The 12,932-nt window shown below is 40.4% G+C and overlaps 1 protein-coding gene across 10 annotated transcripts in view; it reads left to right on the top strand.

Moving 5' to 3' along the window:
* Positions 1-12,932, top strand: part of MYOM1 (myomesin 1) — a 179,609-nt gene that overhangs the window by 110,088 nt on the left and 56,589 nt on the right. For 7 of the 10 annotated variants that reach the window (XM_005587098.5, XM_065534071.2, XM_074022762.1 and 4 more), the window contains 5 exons: positions 3,252-3,435; positions 4,177-4,351; positions 7,441-7,562; positions 9,423-9,710; positions 12,045-12,241. In XM_005587098.5, coding sequence (XP_005587155.4) covers positions 3,252-3,435; positions 4,177-4,351; positions 7,441-7,562; positions 9,423-9,710; positions 12,045-12,241 — 966 coding nt within the window. The remainder of the gene's footprint in view (positions 1-3,251; positions 3,436-4,176; positions 4,352-7,440; positions 7,563-9,422; positions 9,711-12,044; positions 12,242-12,932) is intronic. The other 3 variants (XM_065534075.2, XM_005587099.5, XM_074022765.1) reach the window with 1 other exon arrangement.

Raw genomic sequence — 12,932 nt, 5'->3', positions numbered from 1 at the left:
GAATGAACATGGCTAAGATTTGCACTGTTCTAAGCACCTTACATTAATTAACCCACTTAATTTTTAGAGTAGCCTTATGTGGTAAATACCTTTGTTTTTATCATGCCTGTATATTTTTACATGTTTTGTAGAGATGGGGTCTCCTTGTGTTGCCCGGGCTGATCTCAAACTCCTGGGGTCAAGTGATCCTCCCGTTAGCCTCCTAAAGTGCTGGGATTACAGTTGTGAGCCACTGTGCCTTCTGTACCACTCCTCCTTCTGTAGCATGAACATCGTGAGGCTAGAAGGGAGCGGGGAACAGAGAAAGGAATAACAGATCATGCCTGTTTTGTAGGTGAGGAAACTGACGCATAGAAAGGTATATAATTTGCCCGAGGTCACAGAGCTGGTGCAAAACAGAACTGAGATTTGAACCCCAGCAGTCTGGTTCAGGTGCATAAATCCAACTATTACACTGGGTCGCCTTTCAATCTTCCCAGGCTTGTCTTCTCCTCTGGAAAATGTTGACAATCATACAATACTACCTCCACAATACCTACTCCATGGCATAGTTGAGAGGTGTAAAGAGTTATAATGGCTTATAAAGTTTTCGGCACAGTGAAAGGCAGCTATTTTTTTATGAGAGTATAAACAACTGATAATGGCCTAAGAATTTGCCGGGGCGGAATATGTCAAAAGAAATTAAAGCCATAAACAAAAAGATTAAAGGTCTGAGAGAGTTTCGTCCCACAGGAGACAGCAGACACACAAAAGATATATTATAAAAAACACTGCAAGGAACTTTAGAGGTTACCTTGTCAAATTGGCTTGTTTTATAGAAGACGAAACTGAGGCTGAGAGCATGTGTGTGGCTTTCCAAGGTCACGTGGCTTGTTATTAACACAAAGGGACCAGATCCCATCCCTTTGACTCCTCTATGCCATGCCATGTTACCTCCTTATCAAGTCAAGGAAGATCATGCTGTGTGATGGACTCATAAACTTAAAGTCCCAGAAATGGACCATCCTGACAGCTGGTCAATCTGTCACGAGATGTGGATATCAGAAAAGTCTTTTGAAACTGTTAAAAATTTCTCTAGCAAAATTAGGCAAGAGTTTCTAAATTTCTCCTCTGACCAACCATGGGCCAAGTTGGAAATTAGGAGGGAAAAAGGATTATCAAAGGCTTCTGACAGTTTTCTTACAATATCTTCTACCAGAGCTCAAATATACACCACGTCCTTCATTCGAGGATTTCCAAGTCACTCTACATCATTTTCATTTTAAGAATAGAGTCTCATTAAATTAGTTTTCCCATTGATTATTCTAAGACTTGAGCAAAAAAAGAGAACATCTTTTTTTAATCTGGATTTTATTGATAATCAATGCATATATTTACAGGGTACACTGAATATTTTGATACATCCTTGAAATATGTAATGATCAAATCAGAGTAATTGGGGTACCCATCACCTCAAACATTTATTATTTGTGTTGAGAAAATTCCAAATCTTATCTTTTAGGTATTTTGAAATATATAATAAATTATTGATAACTGTAGTCACCCTACTGTGCTATTGAACACTAGAACTTATTTCTTCTAATTGTATTTTTGTGCCCATTAACCAACCTCTCTTCACCACCGCCCCCAACCCTTCTCAGCCTCTGGTAACCACCGTTCTACTCTCTACCTCCACAAGATCAAATTTTTTAGCTCCCACATATGAGTGAGAACATGAGATATTTGTCTTTATGTGCCTGACTTATTTCACTTAACGCAATGACCTCCAATTCTATTCATATTGCTGCAAATGACAGGAGTTCATTCTTTTTTATGGCTAAATAGTATTCCTTTGTGCATATTTACCAGTTTCTTTGTCCATTCATCCACTGATGGGCACCTGGGTTGATTCCATATTTTGGCTATTGTGAGCAGTGCAGCAATAAACATGGGAGTGCAGACATATCTTTGACATACTGATTTTCTTTCTTTTGGATATATACCCAGCACTGGGATTGCTCGATCATATAGTAGAAGAACATCTTCATCTTTCATTCATTTAGAAAAAAAAATACTGGAGTTGATTATGTACTATTTGCCAGATGGAATTCTATGCTGTCATAAAGCAGTGGATAAAGCTCCCTGAGCTTATGTGATTTGCTCTTCAGTGGAGGAGACAACAAATAAATAACTTAATTTCAAATAGTGATACATGACTGAAGAAGAATAAAGCAGACTAAGAAACAGAGAGTGATAAGAGAAGGATCAAGAATTCTTTTAAATAGGTAATGGGCAGGCCAGGCGCAGTGGCTCATGCCTGTGGGAGGCTGAAGTGGGTGGATCACTTGAACCCAAGAGTTAGAAACCAACCTGGGCAAAATGGGGAAACATCATCTCTACAGAAAAATACAAAAATTAGCCAGGTGTGGTGGCATGTGCCTGTAGTTCCAACTACTTGGGAGGCTGAGGTGGGAGGATCACTTGAACCCAAAGAGGTCAAGGCTGCAGTAAGCCGTGATTGTGCCACTGTACTCCAGCCTGGGTGACAGGGTAAGACCCTGTCTCAAAAATAAAATAAAATAAAATAAAATTTAATTAGAAAATTACCTGACCCCGAACTATCCTCGAAATAAGGCTTTTGTAAGCAGATTATTGTATTTAGTTAACAAAAGAAGCGGAGTATTTAAGTAGCATATTTTTCAAACAATACAATGCTATATTAGTCCATTTTCATGCCGTTGATAACGACATACCAGAAACTGGGTAATTTATAAAGAAAAAGAGGTTTAATGGACTCACAGTTCCATGTGGCTGGGGAGGCCTCACAATCATGGTGGAAGGCGAAATGTGTGTCTTACATGGTGGCAGGGAAGAGACAGAATAAGAACCAAGTGAAAGAGGTTTCTCCTTTTAAAACCATCAGCTCTCGTGAGACTTATTCACTACCACGAGAACAGTATGGGGGAAACCGCCCCCCATGATTCAATTATCTCCCACCAGGTCCCTCCCACACACATGGGAATTATGGGAGCTACAATTCTAGATGAGATTTGGGCAGGGACACAGCCAAACCATATCAAAAGCCATGTTTGATTTAGAGAATCCTACAAACTTTAGATGCCTCATCCCCTATTTCCTCCGAATCTCTCCTCCAGTCCAGCTTGCATTACAAGGAGTAGTTTGTTGTAGATAAATGAAACTTGGAGATGCCTGGCCTGGATTCTCGCTTGGGCTTGCTGTGCTTTCAATGAGTTTCCCTGTTCTTGCTGCAGTGTGAGGCAGGAACAGAAAACTGGCAGCGAGTGAACACGGAGCTCCCTGTGAAGTCTCCCCGCTTTGCTCTGTTTGACCTGGCCGAGGGGAAATCCTACTGTTTCCGTGTGCGCTGTTCTAATTCTGCAGGCGTTGGCGAGCCCTCGGATGCGACGGAGGTGACTGTGGTAGGGGACAAACTTGGTAAGCAACTGTAAACTTCTTTTCCTTCAAGAGAAAATTTCAAAGCAAGAATCTAACTAGTATATGTGTATTTGGCCAGGAGTAAAAATGGTGACATACTTCTTTCATATTATAAATTTACTTGATGGCTATACTTAACCTATGCATTAAACAAAAATTCATTGTTTTTGTTTATGAAAAGTAAACTTCTTTGGGAGTTTCAACAATATTGATAATGTGTTTTTTCTGAAGTTCATGGACATTTAGTTTATCCATACTCCCTAACTGTTTTTAAATTTTTTGCTTTAAAAAATACCATGTAGGCCAGGCACGTTGGCTCATGCCTGTAATCTGAGCACTTTGGGAGGCTGAGGCAGGCGGATCACCTGAGTCCAAGAGTTTGAGACCAGCCTGGCCAACATGGTGAAACCCTGTCTCTACCAAAAATACAAAAGTTAGCCAGGCGTTGTGGCGCATGCCTGGTAATTCCAGCTATTCAGGAGGCTGAGGTGGGAAAATTACCTGAACCCAGGAGGCGGGGGCTGCAGTGAGCCAAGATCCCACCACTGCTCTCCAGCCTGGGCGACAGAGCGTGCGACTCAGTCTCAAAAAAAAAAAAAAAAAAAGAAAATGATAAAATAAAGCAGCTGTCCCTTTGACATGATGCAGTATGTAAAATACCTAGGCGTGTGTTTGTGCATAGATAATAAGGAAGAATTTTTAAAACCACCTGAGTTTGATTACCATGTTCCTCTTTCTCAGATATCCCCAAGGCTCCTGGCAAAATCATCCCGAGTAGAAACACAGACACCTCGGTGGTAGTTTCATGGGAGGAGTCCACAGATGCCAAAGAGCTGGTTGGGTACTACATAGAGGCGAGCGTTGCTGGCTCTGGCAAGTGGGAGCCCTGTAACAACAACCCCGTGAAGGGCTCACGGTAACTCAACCGGGCGTGCAGGGTGGGCAACCATAGACAACCATATGTCTCTGGAGCTGCCATAGACACACACAGCACGCAGACATCCAGTGAAGGAGATTTTTTTTAAAAAAAAATTACACTTTCTGGCTGGAAGTGGTGGCTTACACCTGTAATCCTAGCACTTTGGGAGGCCAAGGTGGGAAGATTGCTTGAAACCAGAAGTTCAAGACCAACCTGGCCAACATAATGAGACCCTGTCTCTACAAACAAACAAACAAAAACACAAGAAAACATACTTTAAATAAACCAATGCAGTGGCAGGCCTGTAGTCCCAGCTACTCAAGAGGCTGAGGTGGGAGGGTCCCTTGAGCTTGAGTTCAACTACAGCTTGAGTTCGAAGCTGTAGTATACAACGACCAGGCCTATAAATAGCCACTGCCAGCCTGGGCAACATAGGGAGACCCCATCTCTAAAAAACAAAACAGAACAAGGCTGGATGTAGTGGCCCATGCCTCTAATCTCAACACTTTGGGAGGCCAAGGTGGCCGACTGCTTGAGCCCAGGAGTTTGAGACCTGATCGAACCCAGGAGTTTGAGACCAGCCTGAGCAACCTGGCGAAAACCTGCCTCTACAAAAAGTACAAAAATCAGCCCAGCATGGTGGTGTGCTATAGTCCCAGCTACTCAAGAGGTTGAAGTGGGAGAATTGCTTGAGCCTAGGAGGTCAAGGCTGCAGTGAGCTATGATCACACCACTGTACGCTAGCCTGGGCAACAGAGCAAGACCCTGTCTCAAAAAACAAAAAAGCAAAGCAAAACAATTACACTTTAGATATTTAAATGAATTTAAAATTGATCATATTAGATGCAATACATCTTTTTTAAAAAGGTTTACTTGTGATGTTAAACACTTAGCAACACATAATGCCAACTATTTTAAGAGTTCGTTTCATAGTGCTTTTGCTGCTGCTTCCTTTTTTACGCCTCTGAATTTATATCTAATATGCACTGTGATATTAAACTCTGAGGATCTAATATGCTCTACTTAACATAAATTACCCAGGAATTTTAAATGAAGAGAAAAAAGTATCAACATTTTACAAATTCTGGACATCAACATGATTAAACCCAGTGCTAAGTAGACATAGTAACACCAAAACAAAGACATTCAGAATAATTTGCTGCCTCTTTGTATCTGTTTCTAATGGGGGGAGGCTTGTTTTTATTCTTGCTTTCAACCGTTTTATCAATCAGCTTTGCACATTGGTGGTGAATTCTGGTCTGCACTCAGACCAGAGACCAATCTGAGAGGGGGATGCCGCCCTCCCAGAAATTGTCGAATAGACTTGTTCGGCACCTTCTGGCTTGGACCGCTTCTCAGTCCGAGGACCCCCATAGAATGAGTTGGTTTTGCAGAACATGAGATAATAGAGGTAAACAGATTAATTAGGGAAGGCAATATGTTTTGTAAGAGATTCTTTTAGCCTATTGGTGCATTTCATTTTTCCTCGGAGTTATCCAGCATTTTCCTGGGACTATTTAGAAATGCTGGTGGTGTGTAGGCAGGAGCTGTTGGAGGGCAGGCACCATTTTTTGTTCATCTTTTGTCCACAGTACCTAGCTCAGTGTCTGGAACACCGAGACCTCAATAAATATTTGCTGAAGCAAGCTGACTCTAAGGACTAAAGGACTGGCCTAGATTGTGGCTCCTTGGTTAAATACTTGAACATGCTAATACTCACAGATTTGTTAGCAGACCTGTTATTTCCTCTGGCTGCAGTCCTTAGGATGGATTCAAATGTTACAGTGATTCATAAAACAGCTATTTATAGCCATAATAGCTATGAAAAGAGTGAGGCTGTTTTACGGATGAAGCTGCCCATGGATTCATGCCTCATTATTGGGTCTTCATATCTAAATGGTAATTCTAGAATCCATTGTTCACCTTGTCTTCAGATTCTATAGTAATTTCCCAAGTAAGTACGTTCCTTGGCATGCAGGGAGACAGTGACTAGGTCTCTATGACAAGGAGCTACCAATGTCTTACAGCCATAGTTATGTACCTGAAATAGTCATTAATCATATTATTAATTGGGTATTAGGCTTAATACCTGGGTGATGAAATAATCTGTCAACAAACCCCTGTGACACGAGTTTACCAATATAACAAACCTTCACATGTATCCCTGAGCCTAAAATAAAAGTTAAAAAATACATATGAGTTGGCTGGGCTTGGGGGCTCTTGCCTGTAATCCCAGCACTTTGGGAGGCCGAGGCATGTGGATCACGAGGTCAGGAGTTCAAGACCAGCCTGGCCAAGATGGTGAAATCCCATCTCTAGTAAAAATACAAAAAAATTAACCAGATGTGGTGGTGGGCACCTGTAGTCCCAGCTACTCAGAGTCAGCTACCCAGCTTCTCAGACTGAGGCAGAGAATTGCTTGAACCTAAGAGGCGGAGGTTGCAGTGACCTGAGATTGCACCACTGTACTCCAGCCTGGACAACAGAGTGAGACTCCATCTCAAAAAAAAAAAAAGATATATATATATATATGAGTTATACTCTAAAATTATTATTAAAAATAATAATATTAATACTAATTATTATTTCTTAAGTGCCTCATATATGCCAGGCCCTATAATAGGTACTTTATATACTTTATAACTAACCTCTACATGGAAATTACCATGTAAGCATCATTATCCCTATTTTACTGGTGAGCATTCAGTGAAGACCAGGGCTCCTCATTTTTTGACAGGTTGGGTTTAGAAAAGTGCCTTAGTTACCTTCTTGTCTAAAGTATATACATTACCTGAATCTTTCTACATCTTTTTCTTTCTTTAAAAGAATGAATTATTAGCTGGGCATGCTGCTTACAACTGTAATCCCAGCACTTTAGGAGGCTGAGGTGGGAAGGAGGATGGCTTGAGGCCAGGAGTTCAAGACCAGCCTGGGCAACACAGCAAGACCCCATTTCTATTTAAAACAAATTACAAAAAAAAAAAAAAAGAATTGTTTTCATAAAGCCACATCCACTCCATTAAGCTAACAATCATCTTCCCTAATCTTCCTCCTAGGAAAATATTTTAAAACTTTTTTCCTTTTAGATTTACTTGTCATGGATTGGTGACTGGTCAGAGTTATATTTTCCGGGTCAGAGCAGTCAATGCAGCTGGACTTAGTGAATATTCCCAGGATTCAGAAGCTATTGAAGTCAAAGCTGCTATTGGTAAGTTCCTTACGCATAACTGTATGGGGGAAAAATTGATTTTTCTATGTTAGAAAAGAAGATACTATCATCTCCAGAAATTACTTAGCTTCCAATATTGCTGGATGATTGCATCCTTAGATGATCATTTTCTCTGACTCTAAGTGATGTCTAACCTTCCATAGCTGTCATTTCACAGACCTTCATCACTTATCCAGATTCTGTGCATCCGTAGCCTTTTCATCTTCACGAGCCCCAGTTTCCTCAGATATTTCCCATTGTGTGAAACTCCATTCTAACTTCGTGCTCATCCTGGGACTGCGAAGGGCCATCCCAATTCCATGAAGTGGTACATCACCCATAACACAGATCATCTTGTCCCTAAAAGCCATTTGGTCTATGCCAGAGCCTGGCTTGTTTTTGCTAACAGAACATTAACGTGCTTCTTATAAACCCCTCTGAAATTCATGCAAGGCACATGGAATTGCTTAATCGTACGTTTCATCTCTGCTTGCAAAGTAACCAACGGAATAAAGCGAGTAATAAAGTAATCATATGTGTGTATGTGATGTACCTCCCAATCTTGGATAAAGTAGAAAAGGGACCCAGCTGATTAGAAACAATAGAAATAATATTTGTGGGTGAGCACAGGGGCTTACACCTGTAATCCCAGCACTTTGGGAGGAAGAGGCAGGCAGACCGCTTGAGTCCAGGAGTTTGAGACCAGCCTGGGCAACATAGTGAGATCCCATTTCTAAAAATAAAAATAAAAATAAATTAGCCAGGCATGATGGTGCATGTCTGTAGTCCCAGCTATTCAGAAGGCTGAGGCAGTTGGATCACTTGAGTCCCAGAGTTCAAGGCAGCAGTGAACTATGATCTCACCACTGCACCCCACCCTGGACAACAAAGCAAGATCCTGTGTCTGAAATAAATACATAAATAAAATAAAATGTTTGTATAGTAACACATGTTTTTTAAAAAGATGATTTAATATTGATTGTCTTCAGTTAGCATCTCATATTACTTTTTCATATTCCTTATAACATAGGAGTCAGGCACAGTGGCTCACGCCTGTAATCCCAGCATTTTGGGAGGCTGAGGTGGGTGGATCACCTAAGGTCAGGAGTTTAAGACCAACCTGGCCAACATAGTGAAACCCTGTCTCTACTGAAAATACAAAAATTAGCCAGGTATGGTGGTGCATGCCTATAATCCTAGCTACTTAGGAGGCTGAGGCACGAGAATTGCTTGAACCCAGAAGGTGGAGGTTGCAGTGAGCCGAGATTGTGCCAGTGCACTCCAGCCTGGGGGACAGAGTGAGACTCCATCAAAAAAAAAAAAAAAAAAAAAAGAGAAAAAGAAGAAAGAAAAGGAAGATTCCTTATAATGTGAACCATTGTAAACATATCTCTTTGAGGTTGGGAGGTACAGACCATTACTACTGTAGTACTGCACATAATTCGAAGTGTTATAAAATCAGGATCTTTAATGTTATGTCTCTTGTGCACTTTATCGTCCTTTTTGCATTCTGTTGAATAATAGGGCTTATATCTCTCAAGAAATGTCTAAGATTTGCTTTTCCTTATATATACTAAAAACCCTTTGGGTTGTGCAAATTGAAATGGTTCCTATTCTATCTGTGGCTTTTTTGTTCTCATTTCTTCTTTTTCCGGAATATGGAGAAGTTGAAATGTTCTTTGGTGTACATTCTGTGAAATGTAGTCTTTCATATTTCTTGCAAATGCGAGCAATTTTCTTTAAGCCAAGATTGTTTTTGTTCTGCTTGTGGTCCTAATGTTTTTTTTCTTTGTTCTATCCCGTAAGAGCAACTGATACTCTGTCCGGGCTCAATGCGTTTCTGTTGTCTGGCAATTGTAGGGGGAGGAGTGTCTCCAGATGTGTGTCCCGCACTGAGCGATGAGCCTGGTGGACTAACCGCCTCCAGGGGGCGCGTGCATGAAGCCTCCCCGCCAACCTTCCAGAAAGATGCTTTGCTTGGTAGCAAACCTAACAAACCTTCACTACCCAGTAGCTCTCAAAACCTGGGCCAAACAGAAGTGAGTAAAGTAAGTGAAACAGTTCAGGAAGAGCTTACCCCACCACCACAGAAAGCGGCTCCTCAGGGGAAAAGTAAGTCTGACCCCCTGAAAAAGAAGACAGACAGAGGTGAGAGTTGAGAAAGTGAAGCTGTTCCATCCGTCTCCATCAATGTCCTCACCTCTCATCGTCTACATCACATCCTTCATCCATGTTTGCTTTCATCAGTGTCCATTCTTATTGTATGTGTTTTCAGCTAGCCATCTGAAATGCGTACTTTCATCTGATGACGGGGAAAAGTAATTGTCTATGGGTTTGGCTTTTACACATCATTTTGGGTGCTTAATGATGCTAGAATGTTTCCAGTGGTTTGGTTATAGAGCCTTTCTTGGTTTGTCAGGCAGATACACCTCTGGCCTCATTTTGCTAAGAGAATGAGATACGAGAGCAGGAAGTTCTTGGTACTGCTAGCCTGTGTGAGGTCCTTTGAAATAGTCATGTTTGGAACACATAGAGGAGAAAGATCTCACAAAGAAGGTGACATCGTACCAGGGTCATAGTTGTTACCTTCTTGCTCATCCTCAGATTATTAAGCGGTTATTCACATTTAACTTAAATAGTTTGCAAGAAAAATCGACACTGGAAAATTAATTTTTTAAGTAAAAAAGTATATAAAAAGAGTTAAAAATTCTAAAATAATAATAATTTAAATAGCTACTTACTACCTATTGAAATGAAAAAAGAAAAGAAAAACATAGCTATAAATATATCTTTGAGTGACCATGAAAAGTTTAAAAGTTAAAATTATAATCACATATAGCTATACTGTTTGATATATGATCCTCATTCCCAGAAGTGATTTATTGAAGACAATCTATCAGTAGGCTAAGAATGATCTGATTAGGATATTTGGTACCTGTGACTAATATATCCTAGAAGACATTGTTTTTCCTATCAAATAAAAATGAACTGATGAGCATGTGGTGATAAATTTTTAAATGCTTCTCATCCATTTCTTTTTTCTACCCCACCCCAACTTCTATAACCTCCTCTATTTTATGACACCTTTCTTTGTCCCTCAACTCGAGAGGAGATATTCATTTGAGAGCACATATTCAACAGTGCTCTGAAATAGAGGGAGAGAGAGAAAGCTTTTTTTAAATGTAAAGAATAGAAGGAGGCTGGTAAGTGGAGATGAGATAAATGTATTTTATTTTAAAAGCCTTCTTTCTTCTGATACTCTTTTTGGATAAGAATGAGATAGTTCCTTTATCTCCTGTAATCCAAATAAATATTCAGAAAATTCTCTTTGATGTTATTGCATTTCTAGATGGATTTCTTTCCACCACTTCACCCCCTCTCTTCACGGAAACTGTAATTTCAGTAGTTGAGTGAAGAGCTGATCAGCAAAGCCACATAAATGAAGGAGGACTTTTGAAATATCCTCCAAATATTTTTCTAGCTAAGCACTGATAAACATGGTGACAGCTGTATAGCATTGTACCACATGAAAAATACTCCAACATCAGATTAAAAATAATGTGACAAAAGTATTACACACTAAGAGAAAGTCACAGCAGATTGTGCCTGTTTTTTTTAAATGTTTTCCAAAGGTGTCATTTAGCTGAGCTCTAAAGTCAATTTTTCTTGTGTGCAGACAGAGCTGTGTAGTTGTAAGGTCTCACAAGGGTAAGCGTGCCTGAATGGTGAAATGCTAATCATTTGAGAAATATATGGAAATTCTGGGCCAGGTGTGGTGGCTCACGCCTGTAATCCCAGCACTTTGGGAGGCTGAGGTGGGTGGATCACCTAAGGTCAGGAGTTTGAGACCAGCCTAGCCAACATGGTGAAACCCTGCCTCTACTAATAATACAAAAATTAGCCGGGCATGGTGGTGCACACCTATAATCCCAGCTACTCGGGAGGCTGAGGCAGGAGAATCGCTTGAACCCGGGAGATGGAAGTTGCAGTGAGCCAAGATGGTGCCATTGCACCCCAGCCTGGGTGACAAGAGTGAAACCCCATCTCAAAAAAAAAAGGTATGTGTGTGTATATTATATATATACACACATATATGGAAATTCTGAATAAGCAAATTGCAGCAGAAATTGATATGTACATTCCATTTTCCTCAGGGAACAAATAAAACTAAACCACATAAAGAAACAAAAATTAAACCTTGGGAAAAATATTTCTACTTATGAGGAAAAGAATCATTTTCTTTCAGGGTATTGTACCATTTTGCTAGGACAGGTTCATTTTATCTTTGGAATAATGATTGTAGTGTACTTTTTACTGTGTCCATTGCATACACCAAGTCGAATGTCAAGTTAATGATCAGCCTCACATTTTAGTTTTATACTGCAAGGTCTAGTGCCCTCATATGTGGCATCAACGGAAATGTTTATATATAGAATCATAAATGCATTTCTGCCTACTCACAAGCTATTCATATTGCCACAGCACCACCATCTCCACCCCATGATATCACCTGTCTTGAAAGTTTTCGTGACTCAATGGTTCTTGGATGGAAGCAACCAGATAAGATTGGAGGGGCAGAAATTACTGGCTATTATGTGAACTATCGCGAGGTCATTGATGGGGTACCAGGAAAATGGAGAGAAGCCAATGTCAAGGCTGTCAGTGAGGAAGCATACAAGGTAAGCACACGACTTTCTGTAGCGTGGCGTGTCCTATGTATGACGCTATGCTTGCATGCCCAGGCACGCACACACCCAGCACCTTGTAAGAGACTCACGTCATTTCTCCAGAGTCCACTGTCTGCAGTGGCATGAGTTTTGTGAAAAATATACTGTGGTGAATACAAGTAGTTTGGCTAACCAGGCAGGATTTATATTTCCTGATTCATACACATAAGCATAATAATTTCCTAGAATATTTACTATGAAATGTGCGCTTACTGTACAAACTAATTTTTTTTCAAAACTTACGAAGTATCTACAATTAATATGCCACTAGCCTCAAGAGTCCCAGGATCCTTCCAAAGCCCTCAAGTTGAGGAAAAAAAAAAAAAAGAGTCTCAAGATTTAATGACACTCTGGATTTTTAACTTTCTTTCTTTTTTTTTTTCCTTTTTCTTTTTTTTTTTTTTTCCTTTTTTTCTTTTTTTTTTTTTTTTGAGATGGAGTCTTGCTCTGTCACCCAAGCCGGAATGCAGGAGCATGATCTCAACTCACCGCAACCTCCACCTCCCAGGTTCAAGCAATTCTGCCTCAGCCTACCAAATGCTGGGATTACAAGTGAAAGCCACCATGCTCAGCTAATTTTTCTATTTTCAGTAGAGACAGGGTTTCACCATGTTGGCCAGGCTGGTCTCAAACTCCTGGCCTC

Source organism: Macaca fascicularis, chromosome 18, assembly GCF_037993035.2.
Source record: "Macaca fascicularis isolate 582-1 chromosome 18, T2T-MFA8v1.1".
In the NCBI taxonomy this organism is placed as follows: Eukaryota; Metazoa; Chordata; class Mammalia; order Primates; family Cercopithecidae; genus Macaca; species Macaca fascicularis.
The sequence above is the reverse complement of the archived record's forward strand: the minus strand, read 5'-3'. Positions and strand labels throughout refer to the sequence as shown.